The 18318-nt window shown below is 44.3% G+C and overlaps 1 protein-coding gene across 5 annotated transcripts in view; it reads left to right on the top strand.

The window, feature by feature from the left end:
* Positions 1-18318, top strand: part of LOC146189842 (BAI1-associated protein 3-like) — a 441950-nt gene that overhangs the window by 347848 nt on the left and 75784 nt on the right. For all 5 annotated transcript variants that reach the window (XM_084604615.1, XM_084604614.1, XM_084604612.1 and 2 more), the window contains 3 exons: positions 4976-5141; positions 14441-14650; positions 17337-17440. In XM_084604615.1, the coding sequence (XP_084460741.1) occupies positions 4976-5141; positions 14441-14650; positions 17337-17440 (480 nt within the window). The remainder of the gene's footprint in view (positions 1-4975; positions 5142-14440; positions 14651-17336; positions 17441-18318) is intronic.

Genomic DNA, 18318 nt, shown 5'->3' with positions numbered 1-18318 from the left:
TAAACGCTATGCGTTTAGCGCAGTACCCGTACGGCAGAAACGCCGCGGGACGGAATGCGGCCGCAGTACCCGTACGGCAAAAGCAGTCAAAGGGTTAAGCCACTACCAATTATTGTTGAGTACAGTGCGTATCACAGAAGCCTAGCATGGCCGCTTGACATAGCGGGATGGTTGTTAATACTGACTCTAATAACCTATACTAGGTCCATGAAAACACACTGCCTCAGCACCTTATATTTGGTATTTCTGACAGCTGAAAATACATGACTTCTGAAAGTCCCGAAAGCAACAAAGAAAGATGTATGCCTTAATGTAAAAAAAAAAGGAACAGATTATAACTGAGCTGTGAACGCACGAGTAAACGAATGCTTCTGTTGACAGAAAGCCCAAAGCCGTAGTTGGCGAAATGAGGTATGGGCAATGACAGTTTAGCTCTCAGAAGCACCTTGGTGAGCACATATATATATTTGCAATCTCCTTTACCGCATTAACGAGGGCTTCAGTTTTTTGAACAGCTCTATAAAAAACGTTAATCATGGCAAACTACTAAAAAGGGCCATTCGTCGCTCGAAGCATGTTGCGTAAGTCTGAGTATGTTTTTCATGCTACGTATTTGACTAAATAGTAAATAATGGTGCTAAGCTTCATTTTTTGTCCTAACGGACGAGTGTAATTTTATTAATATGTGTAACATGTGGTCCGAAGCACCGGGTTTACTTGTTTTCAATGATTAGTGCGCCGACTATTTCGCTACCCATGCAGCTACTGTTTTTCAATAGAGTCTCCCATAATGTATTCCACTAGAATACAGACTGACAAACTCCTCAGCTTCCCGTACCACTCTTTCGAGTGTCCACTAGCCATCTCAGGCTCACCGTTACATGTCGTATTTACCCGCCATGTTTGAAAGGCAAACACTATGGACATTTATTCTTAATGTCAACACCGCCACTGCCACCACCTCCATCTCTTCTGCCTCTTGCTCCAAGGTAGCGGGATGGAACCCCGGTTGCAATGGCACATTTTCATGTAGCTCCAGTAAAAGTTATCCCATGGAATGTGTCATGTGTGTACTCAGTAAACATCATGTGGTGGACAGTGATCCGAAGCCTACACCTATGACGACTCACGCAGGTAGCAAGACCGTTTGAAAGTTGCATTGAAGGCTGGAATTGAAAGTGGTTTAGCGCCACCGGGGTATAGCCGAAGGCTAGAGGTTAAGACATTCGCAAAAAGCTATTAAACCTCTGATTCTACTTCTGTGTTCAAGAAAAACCTGATTAAATGTAAAATGTCTCGTTCTTGCAACGGTATACTAGTTTAATAAAAGCATTGTGCTGAATTTTTTTATTGCAATGCGCTTACTCTGCCCTGTGCTTATAATTGTGTTTTCATGGCAGTGCGTCTTTTTAGGCCTTGTGGCGGTGTTTGCGAGGGAGGCAACGGAGCGGTTTCTTATCCTTGCTGTCTCACGTTTTGCTCTGGTGCTTTTTGGGTATCGTGCAATGTTAACTGGCTTGTCTCAAAATGTGCCGGTTGAGAAGTTTTCGCCTCGTGCGTTGGCTTGTTCTCAACCTTAGGTATTTGGTAGAATACTTCCTAGCTTTGCAAGCTCTTTCGCGTGTCGTTCAAAAATAAGATGCTCAAATACTTCGCCCCACCCGCTGTTGTCTTTATCCGACATAAATGCGTCATTTAGGCTTTCGAAGAACGAGATGTTGTGGTCGATATTAATTAGTGAGCCACCGTAAATTTCCCACAGCATACCGCCTTTGTTGGCAAGACCTTCCTGGCATTGAGCTTCATGCCTCAGGTGCTTTTCACAGAAGTCTGTTATTTTTTTCATACCTGCTACTTTGAGGGCTCACCAAAAAGCGTAGGCTTGGCTTGGACCGCGTTCTTCACGCATCAGTGGCAGTCGTAGGCTTCTATCCCTCAACCGCAGAGGCAGAGGAAGTAAGACAGAATGAAAAAAACAAAAGATGAAGGAGAAAATAAAATACAGGACTACATGGTACCACCAGAAGGACCATTGAGGCGAAAACTAATTATTTTCCGGTAGAAGGGACAGGAACAGAATGGCATACCACGACGGGCTCTCAACGTATCTTCGCGTTTATCAAAACCTGAGATAGGTTCGCAAAGCGGGCGAAGAGTCCGCTAGAATCTTTCATTCTGTTCGCTCGGCTTCAGAACAAAGCCGCAAAAGTAAGAAGGAGAAAAGAGAGATGAAGGAGAAAAGTTGGCGCAGCACGATTACTTATGCATCAGCGGCGCTGTTGGTGACGCGTCTTGACTCGGCTCGCCTTGGATTCTGCCCGCGATGTGACACCCGGCTACACGCTCCGCGCGTAGCTGTTAGCGGCGGGGAGGAAATGAGAAAAGGAAGGAATGAAAGAGAGGAACGCCCAGCGTTCTGTCTTGCCTAAGCCGTTTTGTGGCGCGGTCCAGCAGGAACGATAGATATGTGTGCATGTTTTATGGAACGCGGCAGCTCCCGCCCTCGGCTAGTGTTGTGCCTAGGCGGGGTCCGGCGGCAACCAACCAACAGACGCAACGTTGGCGGCATGTCGCGCCGCCTAGCGGAACTTATGTGCACTTGATTGCTTGCTTGCTTGCTTGCTTGTATTTGTGGCGCTAGCCTCTGCGGCGCGCATGTCTGGGTAAGAAAATAAGGCTTAGAAGTCGGTGGCCGTAACAACTGGACCGTAACAAGTGCAGACGAGGTACTTTCGAAGCGAATCGGTTGTGTCGTCTGCTCATTTCCTTACAGACGACGAACTGCCGAAACTGCTGAAATATGGCCAAAATTCATGTCTCATTTCTTCTGCGAACCAGCAAGGTTCGCAGGAGTAAGGTTTCCATTCTTGTAGCTATTTTTTATTTTTCGAGACGTGACTGGTCCTTTGCTATAAGATTAAAGAAACGCTGAAGATATGAACTCTTATCATTGAATGTCAGTTTTCTTTCTTTTGTTTGCTTGCCATGTTGACAGCTGTGCTTGCTGCTGAAAAATTTTCAATCTGTCTTAGCAAGTCCGATTTGAATACTAAAACGTCAGGAGGACCTTCAGACTTTGCCTTTGAGTAAACGCGATAGGAAGTGTTCGTTTGCTTCATACTACCACGGTTATGAAAATGTTTTGTAACCTGCTTGACTAATACGCACGAACTCAGCACATTAGTGTGACGGACTACGGAACAATGACTAAAATCACTTTCACTTGTTTAGTTATGGCGAATTTCGACTCAGCGACTCACCACTTTCATTTTAGCTACGCCGAACTATAGCGCCATGACTCAACATATTTAAGTTTCCTTGCTGTAATTTTGTTTGTTATTTCTATAGTTTTACTTTAAATTTCAATTGCTTAATTTTTATGTATATTTATTTATATTAATAAGTCAATCAATTAAGGCTTTACTATTAACCAACAATTACGAATGACACTTCCCATCCATTACCTGGGACTTGTAGACCAACTAAAGGCCTCCACTTTTCCTTGCGCGCTGCGAACACTTCCAACAGCTGCAGACAACACCCGTGAAGAAACTCAAGTGCGGCGACAGCTTATTACCGAATGAGTTGTGTACGCCTCACGTACAAGTTTTGCCTTCACTCTGATTTCCCCGGGCCCACAGCATTGCCATAAACCTTAGATGTTGTCGGCGAAATTGGGGCGAATTTAAGGCGAAATATAAACGTTTTCAGCATGTATAAAAGGGAAGGAAATAGCCTGCAGGTCAACTTGATGCCTAAAGACACCATTAGCAAGCCGGGCGTGAATTTTAGATGCAATATGAGGACAAATTAGTTACAAACACAGGACATCTACTACTTTTAGTAATACTGGAAGGACGTTTTGCGGTCTCAAAAGATTAACAAAGCAACAAAACATAGGTGCTGAACTTCACGACGTCTTTGAGGGGGCGGATATCCGAGACTTTGTTGCATATCCAACAATTTAGTGAGCCTGAAACTAGGATGGAGTTGTACTCTTTGCCCCTTGAATGCAAGGAAGGCATGTATGGAGTAGTGGGCGCTGCAAGCGTTCTTCCACCAGTGATGCCGTGTTAGAAATGGGTCTTTAAATGCTTAAACATGTGCCGGCGGTGGGATGAGTTCGTTTGAATATTGGCTGACAGACTGGGCCGCGTTTTCCGCGGTTGTAACGAGGGTGTACAAAACTATCTTGTACTTCATGTTCCCACTATACATTGCGCCACGTCTGCGATTGCATGTATCGCACCACCATAACCCCGACCACTAATAAAAGTATGAATTCTCGGAAGGCTGTGAAGAATTGTCAGGGGTCGTTTCATTTTTAATGGCGTAACAGGATCACCGGATAGTTAAGAATTTTGTTACACTCATAAAACGTAGTTTCTTATTCTGCACTCTTGTATGCCAACGCCCTTTTCTCCACTCCCTTTTTAGGTACTTCTTTCCCGTTGAGATGCTTCCTTCCCCTTGCGTAAAGACAAGGCAGGGGAGGAGGTGGCGAAGGGTGGCAATTCCCTGCCCTACGGGGCTAGGACGGTAGGACAACGCTGCTTGCAGTGGGGGCTAGCCAGCCACCGAAGTTTTATCTGTTATAGGCCGTCATTGCACCCGCCACCGCTTAGGCGATGGACGAGGGCCGTCGTTGCGGCTCGCGTCTTTCTCCCCCTCTTCTTTTTCTTTCTTCTCTACTTTCTCTTCTGTCCGCACGAGGCAGCGGTGGCGGCTCAGCTACAGAGCCAGTTGCAGGCCCGTGCATTTTCTTTTCCTTCTTCCTACAGTCACAACAACAAGACAAGACGTTTTAAGTGGAACAGTGTTCCGGTTAACCCAATCCCCATTCTTTCCATCTTCAGCCTCTGGCTCTCATTCCACCTGGAATAGGCGAAACGTCCCGGGGTTCTGTTTACTGACACTGCTAGGGAAGCGGTTAATGATGGGTGCCATAGATCTTTCTCCTCCCTTTTCTTTGTAGGGACCACGACGACGAGAGCTCGGTGTTCGACGCCGCGCGCAAGCTGAACGAGGTTACCGGCTTCAAGGGCCTGGGGCGCTACTTCAAGCAGATCGCGCAGTCAGCGCGCTCCAGCCCTGCCGACACCGTGGACGATTTCCTCGGATGCGTCAACGTGCCACTAGAGGTGAGCGCCCTTCGACTGGTAGTGAAAAGACGGTAGCTCCTTAATTCGACATTACGGATTTCTAATGATTCTACGCTGACCAGTCATAGGCAGCATCAAAGATACGTGTATCTTCGATATTATCTTTAGATATATTTTCTGTATCGGTATCAGGTATCGTGTGCTGAAAATGAAAGTATCGGAGTATCGGTATCGAAAATATATTTTTAAAGTATCGCGTATTTTGAAGATACTCGATACTGAAGAAAACTTCAAATATTGAAAGCGCTCTGACACTTTGTGTTGGCGCCGCTCGCTCAGGTGGTAGTACAGGCCCTGAGACAGCTCAGCTTGTGGTACCGCCTTAGTTCCCGTATACAAATGCCCCGGTCCCTCAGCGTCAACCACATTTCCAGACTCCCTTTCTCTAAACCTGAAGCAGGCAATGGTAAATAGGTTCTCACAAGGTGCTTTAATTTTGAGCATCGAGTGCGTAGCACGAATCTGCTAAGCCTTTAACAGACACGCACAGAGATATCAGTAAAGCGGAGACGCAAGACGAACACGCAGTAGGGATCTCGCACACTGCTGTACCCGCTCTTCGTGCACCCTTTGCCATCCCCCCCCCCCTCCTTCAAGCAGGGCCCTCGGTGTGCTGTCGGACGCAGTAACTTATACACAACCCAAAACCCCTGAGCTCCACGTGCCGGCCCTGCTGGGCGGCAGAAAACAAGCTTTTAAGGCCTCAGTTCACCATGATGCAGTCGGCTAACCACGTTCTTGTAGTTACGGCGTTCGATGGAAAGAAAATTCATTCTTTGTAACTGCACAGGGAACAGGCTTTCGGTTTTTTCACCGTGTGTTAATAACTTTAAGGAATATATCAAGCTTATGCTGAAGTGTTCATAAATGGCTACATCGTCCGCATATATAATACGTGACAAGCGAAACAAGACGTAGTTATAATAGTTCATGCAAAGTTCACATACTTTATCTGGCGCTAAATTACAGGACACTAAACCACGCTGTTTAGGAATATTTGAAGTCGCCGAGGAAATATAGTTTTAATGAGCTTAGCGTGCCGTTTTCTAAAGTTGCCTTCCAATCTTTCTATCTGCGCTCGCAGAGAACTGTTCCTCTCCTCAGACGAGTTCGAGCTATCGCGCTAGGATACGGCTCTTCAGTGCTTAGCTTTGTCGGGAGTTCTCAAAGCCCTAGTGGTGCCGAAGCCCTCTAAGAGGTCGGCACGTTTCTGCTCCAGTTATTGTAAGGCTTCTGCCTTTCGAAGCCTTAACTCGTGACGTATAGTTTGCATTTGCATCTCTTTAGGCGATTCGGAAGAGTTCTGCACTTGTAAGAATTCAGAGCTCCGCAGATAATTCGCAGGCCAGTCTTTGTTCCGAGAAAGCAAAAATAAAATAAAACGTGAATATATGTCACCACGAGACATTTCCTACGAACGAGGAGGCAATTGAAGCCATCAAGAAAGGCCCCGAGAGAATATTGGCATTTTCTAAGAGTAAGGTCTTCGTCCTGCATTTCTATTCTTTGCAAATTGGATGAATATCGAGCGGTACATTTAGGTAGCATATTTTTTCATTTCTGGCTGGGTATAATCGCAGCTTCTCTCGTGGGGAAAGAGATCTTCAATTGCTCTTCACAAATATTTCTTGCTTGCTCCGCGCTGGGATAATAATGGGAGTTATTTGATCGGTGAGAATACAATAAACATGTCCGCTTTGTCGGATAAGGCGAAGGCGTAATTACGCAAGAGAGATATCTGGCGCACATTGCGAACGGCGTCTTTGCAAATTGAATATGATATGATATATGGCGACATCGCAAGGCGAGTGGTCGGACGGGTGGCTGGAAGGGTCGTTGCGTAACACATCTTCTACGTATTCTGAGAATTGAGGAGCGACCTGACTTCACGCGCCTGTCTTGCAACAGCTTTACGGAATGAAGCTTTTGGGTTTTAGTTGCGCGTATTTATTTTTCACGTTTATAAATATATTGGAGGGCGTGGCCGCTGGTCGAGGCTTAAAGAACCGGTATTTTTGTGGCATAAGTTCCCTGAAGACATGTTCTCGTTTTCGATTCGAAGATGCAAGTGTTCATTTTTCCGGAGGTAACATCCACATAAAAAAGAAATAATGGGAGAATTGCGGAAAATATTGAAACGTAGCATCAGTTGGGTAAGAAACATGACTGCAGAATAAATCATGGAAGGTGTTCACGATCTCAATAAGAATGAAGCTAATCGAAGCTTGATGTCGTAATTACCTTTTTAGTATGCTTTTGATTGGTTTTCCCGAAAAAACAGCAAATTACTTTTCATTTCTTATTATGCTCACTCAGTAGTGTTTTTCGTATTTAAGGAATCATGTTATTATTTTTTTGTTCCACGCTTTAAGGTTTCAGTTACTAAACACGTTAACTAGGGGATTTCAATGTTCATTTGGAGAACTCCTGCTCAGCCGTCCCGAAATATTTATTCGAACTTCTCTCTGAGAACGAAATTCGCTCATTTTCGGAGTGCTCTCAAGGCGCGGCTTTGCCCTTTCAGTGGTCGTCATACGCGCGCCAGCAAAAGCTACCCCGCTAGTGGGCATCTGTTTTGGGTCGTTATAAATGTGCCCGTAAATGAAATTCAGTTGTAAACATTTCATTCAACTCTTTCTTAAGACGATGTACACAATCCGAAGTGGAACGTTTCTCTGAAGCCGCAAGTAATAAGTTATTCAACTCTCTCTCTTTACTAGTTTTCAAACTCTGGAGCACGAAATAAATGGTGTATACAAGGCTATGTCACAGTTCATATAATTCTTATGATTCCATGACTCTTGAAGAGTTGGTCTTTTTAACAGTTTGGTTTCATTTAGTTGTTACTCGCTTTATATATCTTAACTGAAAGAAAGTGGGGCTGTCAACCGAACGTTTTGCATAATAAAGTAAAATAGCAGTTCATTTGTCGCTTTTCTCTGTTGTCTCTCTCTATATATAGACACACAATGGGAAGTTTGGACATAATTGAACATGCAACAGCGTTACAGCATCTCCGTTCCTTGCTACGACCCTGGTAAAAGCTGTTAAAGCAGGCAACAATGCTAAAAGCGCAAAAACCGTAAATATGCTTTTTGTCGTAGTTGGCGTTATTTTCTATCTTTCTTTAAGTGCCATTATAGAGTAACATTTTTGTTTTCTTTTCAGACATTGGTTTTGTTAGTGGTAGCGTTTGTCAATGTGACATGGACCTGCATTACCAAATTTAGCAAGTCGATTGTCCGCTTACCAAGCTCACTGATTTTCTGTACCTGACGCATGTGGGTCCACTCGTAAATAAAAAAAAAATATTTGCACTGGAGCGACCATTTATATATCCGTATATAACCCTAGAGGGAAGCAAGAAACAGTGACGGAATGTGACCTCCGTAATAAATGAGGTCGAGATAGTCGTGACGGGATAATTAAGAGTCTTGGACGTGCTCGAATCCACCCGTCAGAGCACATCGTATAGGCGCAAGGAGGTTGACCATGATGTCATGGTTGCTAGCCTACGCCGTGGGTTAGAAAGCCTTCTATGGGGGAAATTGGCGTTCTATAATGTAAATTCACCACAGCGTTCTTAAGTTAAGTTGCTCCATGTTGTAAGGTAGTCTGCAAATGCCTTGTTACTGGAGACGCGTCTTCGCCGTCGCGCAGCGCGGTGTGCGGTACTGCGCTCTTTACATCATCATCATCATCATCATCATCATCATCATCATCATCATCATCATCATCATCATCATCATCATCATCATCCTGACTATACCCACTGCAGGGCGAAGGCCTCTCCCATATTTCTCCACTTAACCCGGTTCTGTGCTAGCTGCATCCACTTGACCCCTGCGAACTTCTTAACCTCATCCGCCCACCTAACTTACTGCCGCCCCCTGCTACGCTTTCTTTCCCTTGGAATTCATCTTGTTACCCTCCGATGGTCGCTCTTTACATGGTAAGAAAGAAATAGTAGCACAAGCTCAAATTTTTAGATTTCCGCTATTGGGATTGAAGGGAACAGACACCGAACAAAAAGGCGAATACTGCTGCTTTACTTAATGCCCCTCAAAGTAGCATTCACTTTTTTTCTACATCGTTGTGAACAGGGCATTTCTATAAGAGTAATTCATTTAGGTGGGGTGAAGCAGTGCACGTTTCTGGTTACTAAACTAACGAGCCTGCTGTGCTCGTTAGCGCGATCGCTGCCCAATTGCTTAATTAGTGAGCCAAAACACAGTGGTAATACTGCATCTATAATATACAGAATTTGCAATGAAACTTAATTTAATTTGCGTGGGGCTCAATATTTGATCATCTTTATGACATAGACGAATATTTTTCAGTTGATTAATTCAGAAAATTTATTGCGCAATCTATCATAGACCTCTGCCAGCACAAATTAGTGGAACTGATGTCACTTGTGCTTTATCGGCAGCCGAAGGAGGGAAGTGTTTTGGAATTTTGCATTTCTTTATTTTTCATTTCCCTCATCCTAAACGAAAAAATAACCGTGCATTTGGCTACAATTTTAATTGTAGGCTGAACCAAAGGTGTAGTTTTTATTCGTACTTTGCACGGGAAGCACAGATAACTTTCTTCTACTCCTTGTGTAAATATCAACGCTATTCAAGATATCCATTTCGTAATGTGAGATAATGGGGCAGAGGGATCGAGACTAATTGGGGCTTTGCTTCGTCTACTCGCCAAACGCGAGGCCTTCGAAAAGAGCTTTAGGGCTTCTTATAAAAGCCCCAGGAACACACTACACCACGACGATGAATGGCAGTGCACTATTTGAGGTTTACAAGTGTGCTCCACAAAAAGGAGTGGTTTGCAAAGAGAAGCTCTTTTCTGTCAATGGAATCACCTTTTCTTCAACGGCCACACTGCATCACGTTTTAACTCGGCACTGCGTGCGATAGGAGAGAGCAAATACAAAGCGGGAGAGAACGTTAGATGGGGAACATGAGAAAGCTCATTGGCCGGCCTGTGACATTTAAGCCGCTCTTTGCAGGCACGGGTGCTCTCCGCCAAACCGCCAACGGAGGCTGCGGAAGCGCTTACGTGACATGAATGAAAAAAGTAAAATGAATAAAAGTGCAAGTAGAGCAAAGAAAGTAGATGGGAGAATGAGTGGGTAAACAACTTGAGCGCCAAGGCGCGGGGAGCGCAAATGTCTTCCACCCGTTCTGATTCTTACGCCCCCTGCTGGTGCTGCTGCTTGTGCGGTTGCTGATGTTCCTATTTCTCCCGGTCTTTTAGCTCCCCTATACTGTCTCCAACTTCTTTTTCCTTACGTTTTTTACAAGTTTTCGCCCGAGACGCACGGTTGGGACAGCTGTTTCTGACGCGGCTGCGATGAAAGTCTCTTTACCGTCAAACAGAGAGTAGCGTAGGAAAGAATAAGGCCAGTGAGAGTAAAGAGAGCAACACGAAATAGGGAGTCAAAAAAAAAAAGAGCGAGAAAACGGCCCAGAGTTGAATAAGGAGAGAGTAGAAGTGTTGTGAAAGGCAAAAAGGGATTCAAGTAGGGATAGCGTATGACTGATATTGAGCCTGCGCACTACTCACGGTCTTCCGAAATTGCACACGCAATGTAAACAGGGGAGGCGGAGATAGGAGAGAGCAGGCGGAATTGGAGCAAAAAAAAGGCAGGAAAGTAACGACACACGATGAGGGAGAGCGATGTTTCAGTGGAAGTGAAAAAGCAAAAGGAAGCAGCCTAAAATGATAGAGCTGGAAACGGCGAAACGTCCCCAAAAAAGAGTAAATACAAAATCAAGAAACAGAAGGTAGCCTCGTTGGATTAACGATGATCGATCGACGTAGTTCGCGAACGCGAGAGATACGCTGGGGCCGTTTTTGCGGACCCAAACTCCCTTTACCGCACCCTCCCCAATCCCCACTTTTCCCCGCGCGCTAAACGTGCGGCGCCGGGGAACCCTAGCGTATACGTTACCTCCCTAAAGCTTTCCTTGTTGTTTCTGTGTATAGCTCCCTATAGGGAGAGGGGCGAGTACGTGTAGTTGCGTATCGCTTCGGGGATGTCGTCGGTGTTTGTTGTTGCTGCAGGCGGCGAGGGTGTTGCTCGGCGGTGTCTAGCTATGAGCACAGTAAACGCGCCGTCTAGTGTGACTGCCTCCCTGGTCGGGACAGGCATCGGCCGTCTCTTGCAAGCAAGGTCAACGACGCGTCTGTCACCTATTCCCGGCCTCAGCGGTTGGCGGCGGCTACCCTACCAGTGTGATGGAGTGGTATTTCGGGGCCCACGTCGGTTGCGATACTTGTACTCGAGGAAAAAAAGGATATGCAAGCAGGAACTTGGAAAAAAAAAAGAGGATTTCATAGAGGAAAATGCCGAACCGGAAGAAAACCGAGTCATAAGATTGACACCGCAACAATACCTTTGTGCACACAGGAAAAAATTATATGGAAACAAAAGCAAATGAGCGGCGTGGAGAGGCGCATTCTATAGGTGTCCCGGGCCAAGCCTTCAGTTGCGTCGCAGATGCTACCAAGCACTTTGTAGTAGTGGGGGGTAAAACGGTCCCCGCTCGCTAATGTTTTGAAGAGTTTGTAAGGACCGACGTCTGTGAGGACTTGCGTTATTGACCAGCGTTATTTTCTTTCGTGCTCGGTGCATGCGGGAAGTTAAGAGAGTGCGAAAGATTGATTGCCTGTGTTTAGTGGCGGTGAACTGTCCTTGTTTGTGGATACATTTTTAGTGACGGGTGACGGTGCAGGAAATTGCGACGTGATGTGGCTGGCTGAAATGGTGAAATAGGAATGCTTTTAAGGTCAGGGCTCACTGTCTTTCCCTCGAAGTTATTTGGCTTTTGCGTGCAATTTTTTCGTAGACTTTCTGCACGAAAATGAAACAATGAACTACACTTGAAAAAATATATATATATATGTGTATAATTTAACAGGCAAACAGGTGACGGAGCAGTTGTAAGGCGAAAAATCCATCTTCATTTTATGAGCGTAAGGGAGTATCCAGTAAAAACAACAAAAAAACAAAAGGAAGCATTACTCCGCGCCAGAAATGCATCAAAACGTTTCATCATCCAGCCAAGGCTGCATAGTTTTGCTATATTGCCAGGTTACATGTGGGTAGGACTGACAACTGGTCCGGCGCTGCAATAAGCTGCGAATACCATAAGAAAGTATCTTGGTAACACAAGGCCTTGCTCCAAAGTACTGCTATAATACTGCTTTTACTGTAGAATGCACAATGTGCTTTTTTGATAGTATTGTTACGCAGAAACTGCATCGTTTGTAGGAAATAACGTCCTCTTCACGTGAGCAGTGAGGGAAGCCGTCGGCTTCTGTCACGCACATCACGTGGGCGCGTGACGCGACTAACATGACTTCATTCTAGTGTAACCGGGGTCAGTCACATCGGACATAGGTAATGTGTGACCAATGAAGGTAACTAAATACGGCCAATATTCTGAAACACAGTAAGAAGCTTTAATCTCATAACGCTGTTGCTCTCGTCACAGTTACATAAACGCTGTTTTTCTCTTTCGGTGCATTGACTGTTGAAGCTTTGCGGTCTATAGACAAAATGTGTACCAATCCTAGATGGCCTAACTATCTAAGCGTAGATGACCTAACCACCTAAACCTGGAAAGAAAGGTTCCAAAAGAGCATCACTTGTTGTGAGGCCGGTAATCAGAGACTTGTTGTGTGAAGTGTGCCATTTTTATTTGTTTGTTTATTGTCGAAAGAGGAGAAATCGGTTCTGAAGGTACAAATAACGTTATGACCTATTCACTTTCAATGGCCTTGTCAACCTCACTACTTAATCAGCGTAAAAGGTGAAAGAAAGCTTAAATAGTCAGGAATATTTATTTCCATTTTCGTCAGTGCTCACTACGTGTGTTGTCGTATTTAGCAAATCATTGGAGCACTCTAGATGTCCTGTGGCGATTCTACACGAATATCTGTCTGGCTTATTCTGTACTTACTGGTCAGGGAGCTCTCACCCTATCCCAGGGAGCGCGGGAACGTGACCTTCCACCTCAAACATGTTGAACAGTAAATTCTGTAATGTTTCTCTCTCACTGTTGCTGTTTGTGTTTGGGACCCTTGTACTCGCTGTAGCCTGCGTGAAGCCAAAATGTCCGCTCTGTTTTTATTGTTGGCTTGTCCTCTCTTTTGGCAAAGACCAGTGGCGACATCTACTCACCGGAACGTGCGGCGTTAATCAGCCCTCATTTGTAGGCCAAGGTCCAGCTCACTCGTGCATGGTGCCTCGGCCCGCTGTTATAACCCACAAACTACAGCGTCACGGTCACGAAGAGACCGTTGAAGGTTTAAATAAAAACAAGGGAGGCTGCCACGAATGGATAGACTAGATAGAGTCTTCGATAGCGGTTTAGTCTTTATTCACGCTCTGCAGCTTTGTAGCTGACTGCAGTGGTCTAAGCGGCTATGACATCAAAAACAGCCCTTTTGTTTAGCACCTATACAAATATGCTTTCTTTCCTTTACAAATGGAAAGACAATAATTCCTACCGAATTAGGCTAAAACGTTTAGCACATGCGGAGGTTGGGAGAGAATGTCAGAATGCGCCGTCTTTGTAATACTATATTTAACGCGAAGTCGTTACCAAAGTCACACTTTCTTGAAAAACAAAAAACAAAGACGTAATAGCCGGAAAGTAATTAGTTGAAAAGACAGAACAATCTTAATAGTTCACTTACTCGCTAGGTCTTACAATTTCAGGGTAGGGAAAGTAAATAAAGTCTGGCTACAGCTTCTAGTCAGTTATGCTGATCCGCTTTGCATCTATTGCCGAAACTTGACTACCATGGCGCTACTATTCCGGATTTATGGAGCACCGGTGTAAGACTCCATTATGGCGACTGATATTTTGGGTTGCAATAACTTCACTGCTACTGCATTTACTACTATTTGTGCATCTACTACGCTGTAACAACAACTAGTTTAGTACTTTAGTTCTACTTTTATACCACTTTTTTATCAATTAACCTTTACTTCTGCTGTTACTGCTACTGATTCTGCAACTGCTTCAAATACTGCGTCGACTGCCTAGTTGTATACATAGCCATACAAAGCCGTGGCGTTCTTGTGCGTGCTGAACAAACAGCGGCAAAGAAAAAAAATGAACAATTCAAATAACAAGCGAGCGAGTGATTGAATCAGAGAATGATGGAAGACGGATCTAAAGTTGGTCATACGTGGCCATATGTTTTCAAACTGAGCTCATGTCGCAGAAGGCTTTTCATCCGCCACCTTTATTTTCTTTCAGGACATCCCGTCCTCGGGTGTGGACCGGTGGTTCCCGCTGCAGGGCCGCTCCAACCGGTCCACCATACAGGGCCAGATTAGGCTGAAGCTGTGCCTGGGCACCCGAGAGGACCGAGGCCTGGCAGCCTCCATCGACGACAACTGGAAGGAGGTTGTCGAGCACCAGGAGCTGCTCTGGATATTCATCGAACACGAGCTCAGGCACCTGGAGGTACAATGCATGGCAACAAAAAAATTACAAGTCACCCTAACCTCATGCAGATTTTCTTATGCCATGCTCATACAAATGTCATAGAATCAAACATATATATATATATATAAACAGGATGTCACACAACTTTCCCGATTATCTATTTTATTCCAACGGTTTCGGACGGTGGACCGTCCTTCCTCACGGTAGAATTGAGAAGGACGGTCCACCGTCCGAAACTGTTGGAATAAAATAGATATGCGGGAATGTTGTGCGACTGCCTGTTTGAATTTAACTCTGGCCCATTAGTAACAAGCAAGCCATGTCTATATATATATATATATATACATATATAGGATGCGAGAACATTTAACGTACTTGGCCGCTTCAAAAATTACAGAGGGAAGTGTACGCTTCATTTAAAGAAACATTTTATTGGATTCGATGTTTCGACCTGATGAAGGCCAGCTTCTGGTCGAAACGTTGAGTCCAATAAAATGTTTCCTGAAATGAAGCGTACACTCCGCTCTACAATATATATATATATATATATATATATATATATATATATATATATATATATATATATATATATATATATACTTTACAGTCTATTTGTAGGACATACTATGACTTTTGTACGAGTTTAGTATGAGAATACATGTATAAGGTTATTGATGCTCATAGCTTTTTCGGTAGACCTCTTAACCGACTTGACCAATCCATTCACGAGCAAACCTTGCTGCTTAAGCAGTTGGCGTGTATATACATGGCGACGTTTTTAAATCGTTTAGAAACTTGCACTTCAGATACTACGAGACATAGTCTGTGCAGTCTGTGCCGGTGAGTTTCGTAGCAAGACGGTTATAACTTATCACGTACGTGGTAGAATGTGATAGATGCGCGATTAGTTAATTAAAATTAATTAGACAATTTCTCTGTTTTGATTTTACCTGTTTATATAGAGAGGTAAAACCAAAACAGAGAAGCAGATAAAAGTGCGAAGGTGAAGGCTGTCGCCAAGAAAAGCTGACATCATTTTTTTTTTAATTTCTAAATGCCCAGTATGCTTGGAATTACTGAATGTCATAAGCGCGCTTTCGAGAGCTCGTTGAGTTGGCCTTCACGCATCGCGCATTTGCATATTTGCATCGTTACCCGTGATAATCTCGCAAAAGGCGTATTAACTTCTTAAATATTATGAAATTCACAAACTGCGGTTGCATTTATTGTTAAACAAAATAGGAGACACGCCATTTTTTGAATGTGCAATGCAGAAAAACCAACTCAGGAAGTTTTCAAAAGGTTATGTTTGACGTACCGTATAGTTAAACGAAACTTCGCCTAGTCAGGCATTAGTAGAACGAAACGTGTAACTGTCACTGACCAATTGACTTTTTGACTTGGTCAGTGGTTTTTATAGTGTTCATAGTGGGTTTTTTTGACGTTCTATATTTCTAAACACACTGCGTAACAAATAAATTAAAAAGGGGTTCACCTTTCATGTTGATCTTTTTCAATTCTTGATTCAATTTGCCCCTTAATATGAAAAATAAAAGTTGAATAATCATTTTTATTTAATCAATCAAATGATCATCAAGCTGTATCATCTAGATAATTTCCGCTTTACTCTAAAAGCCACCTGCATTAGAACACACCTTTTGAAAGGCAAGTTTGTAAACGATTAAAAAGTACCTTGTAGGTCAAGAATAGTTCCGCCTAGGTACAACCGAATATTCATGATATGATGGCGATTGCGGTTCCGTATAGCTTATTGTCTACTGCAATAATGGCGGATGGAACGAACGGCCTTTCCGGAAAGTTTTCCTGGTCACACAACGTGATCGTGAGAATAGTTTTTACACTACTTCGAGTAGTTGGCAACGGCGGTGCCGGAAATTCGAGGCCCATTCGATATGTGTACCTCCGCCTTCCGTCCGCTGGCGAAAACTTCAATCAGGACTCTGTGGGCGCCCCCATTCTATAGAGAATTGGCGGCCAGCGCTTCCTTTGGTAATCTAAGGAATACTCGCTCAATTTTGCTGTCTCTACCTTCTTTGAACACTTTTCGACAACTTAGCGATGAAGCCGCCCAAAAGAGAAAACAGGAATTCTAGAAAGGTATGTAGATTTTTGTGCTGGAGTTCGAACGCACAGCCCAGGTTGAATAGGAAATGGTTTCATTAGAAAATGAAACAAGCTTATCCCTAAGCAAAGTGCTTTAAATGATATCAGAAAATAAAACGAGAATTAAGGCGATGCATTATCCGGATTAGAAGTCTCGTGTTGGTAATATTACAGGCAATGAGTCTTTTGATATGTCTTGTCAATTTTTTTACTGCTGGCAATGTGAGAGACGCTTTTCTATCAATATGGCGTAGGGGGTATAGTAGTAATTGTTGTACAGGTACAATTGACATGAATAAAAACTCGTTGAAATCGTTCCACTGAAAATCACCCGATTGCTGGCGTACTAATAAAAAGGGAGGATTTCGGGCTATTGCGGCTGGACATTGGTGTTTTCTTTTCTGCGGTACTGAGATTCAGGTCTGGGGTCGTACCAGAGTGAAGTATGCTCCATACGGCAAGAGTCGAAGTTGAATATCTGTCACAATAGCTTCGTGGACCACCCAGTGGTGGGCGAAAAATCGTCTAGCTCTTTCCTTGCTGCTACGATACACCTGCTACTCTAAACTCTTGTTTGCAGTGTCCTACTTACGAGTGGGCGGGAGACCTGCCGGCTCCTGCTCTCACCATCCTCCAACAGCACGCCATCCAGGGAGACCTCACGGAGCTACAACAGGCCATCTGGTGAGTGCCCATTGCCAAGACAAGAGCGTGCTTCCTCTAAACACATCAGCTGGCAAGCATTTTCAGCCTATGAGAGAGCGAGCAGAGGGGTCAAAGAGAGAGATAGGAACAGAGGGTGAGATGGCAGGCAAATAGGTTTATCGAGGGGTGTTTGGTTGGATAAGGGTGTAGAAGTGTGAAAAGAAGCGAACATCACAAAGCCTATTCATCAAGTAAGGGCGAAAATGGTTCCTTCGAGAGTAAGATGTCGTTCTGAGCCAGATTCAGGTATCACGAGGTATTTTTGCTTTTTGCAATATACGCCAGTCATTTAGGTGTATGTGTGCGGACGTGTCTAGACAGCTGTGTGTATGCGGTTCGGATGGAACTAGAACGAATGCCGCATGTGTGAATCGCGGTGAAAAACTGCAGCAAGCGAAATCAGTGATCACGGTAGTATGCCGTTCGCAGTGGAGTATTTGCGCTACACAATATCACATATGAGTTATACAGCAATAATGGAGGCGTAGAAGCTGACCATGGGGGACTAGGTTTTAACGCTGCGTCACTATCATGCGTAAAATGATTAGGTAACTCCCGAGTTGATTTTACAGATGCTATACAGAAACAATTCGGGTGATCTGGCATGCGTCTCTATTCGAGTCACGTGACAGCTGTGACGTCATCGTGCCCTGTATATATCTGGCTGCAATAAACAGACGGACGGCTTTCGCTCTAGGCTGCCACACGGATCTCGCTGCTTATCAACGTGTCTCTGCTCCGTTGGGACACTCAAGTTTATAGCGGCCGGACGCCGCTGCGACATGGTGTCAGAAATGGGAAAACTGGAAGTAATTTTCTGGATCATTATACAATTCGATATAGGACCCTCCAGCAGG

Source organism: Amblyomma maculatum, chromosome 5, assembly GCF_055883805.1.
Source record: "Amblyomma maculatum isolate TAMU_Amacu chromosome 5, ASM5588380v1, whole genome shotgun sequence".
Classification (NCBI taxonomy): domain Eukaryota; kingdom Metazoa; phylum Arthropoda; class Arachnida; order Ixodida; family Ixodidae; genus Amblyomma; species Amblyomma maculatum.
Note: the sequence above shows the minus strand (reverse complement) of the source record. Positions and strands in the feature narration are given on the sequence as shown.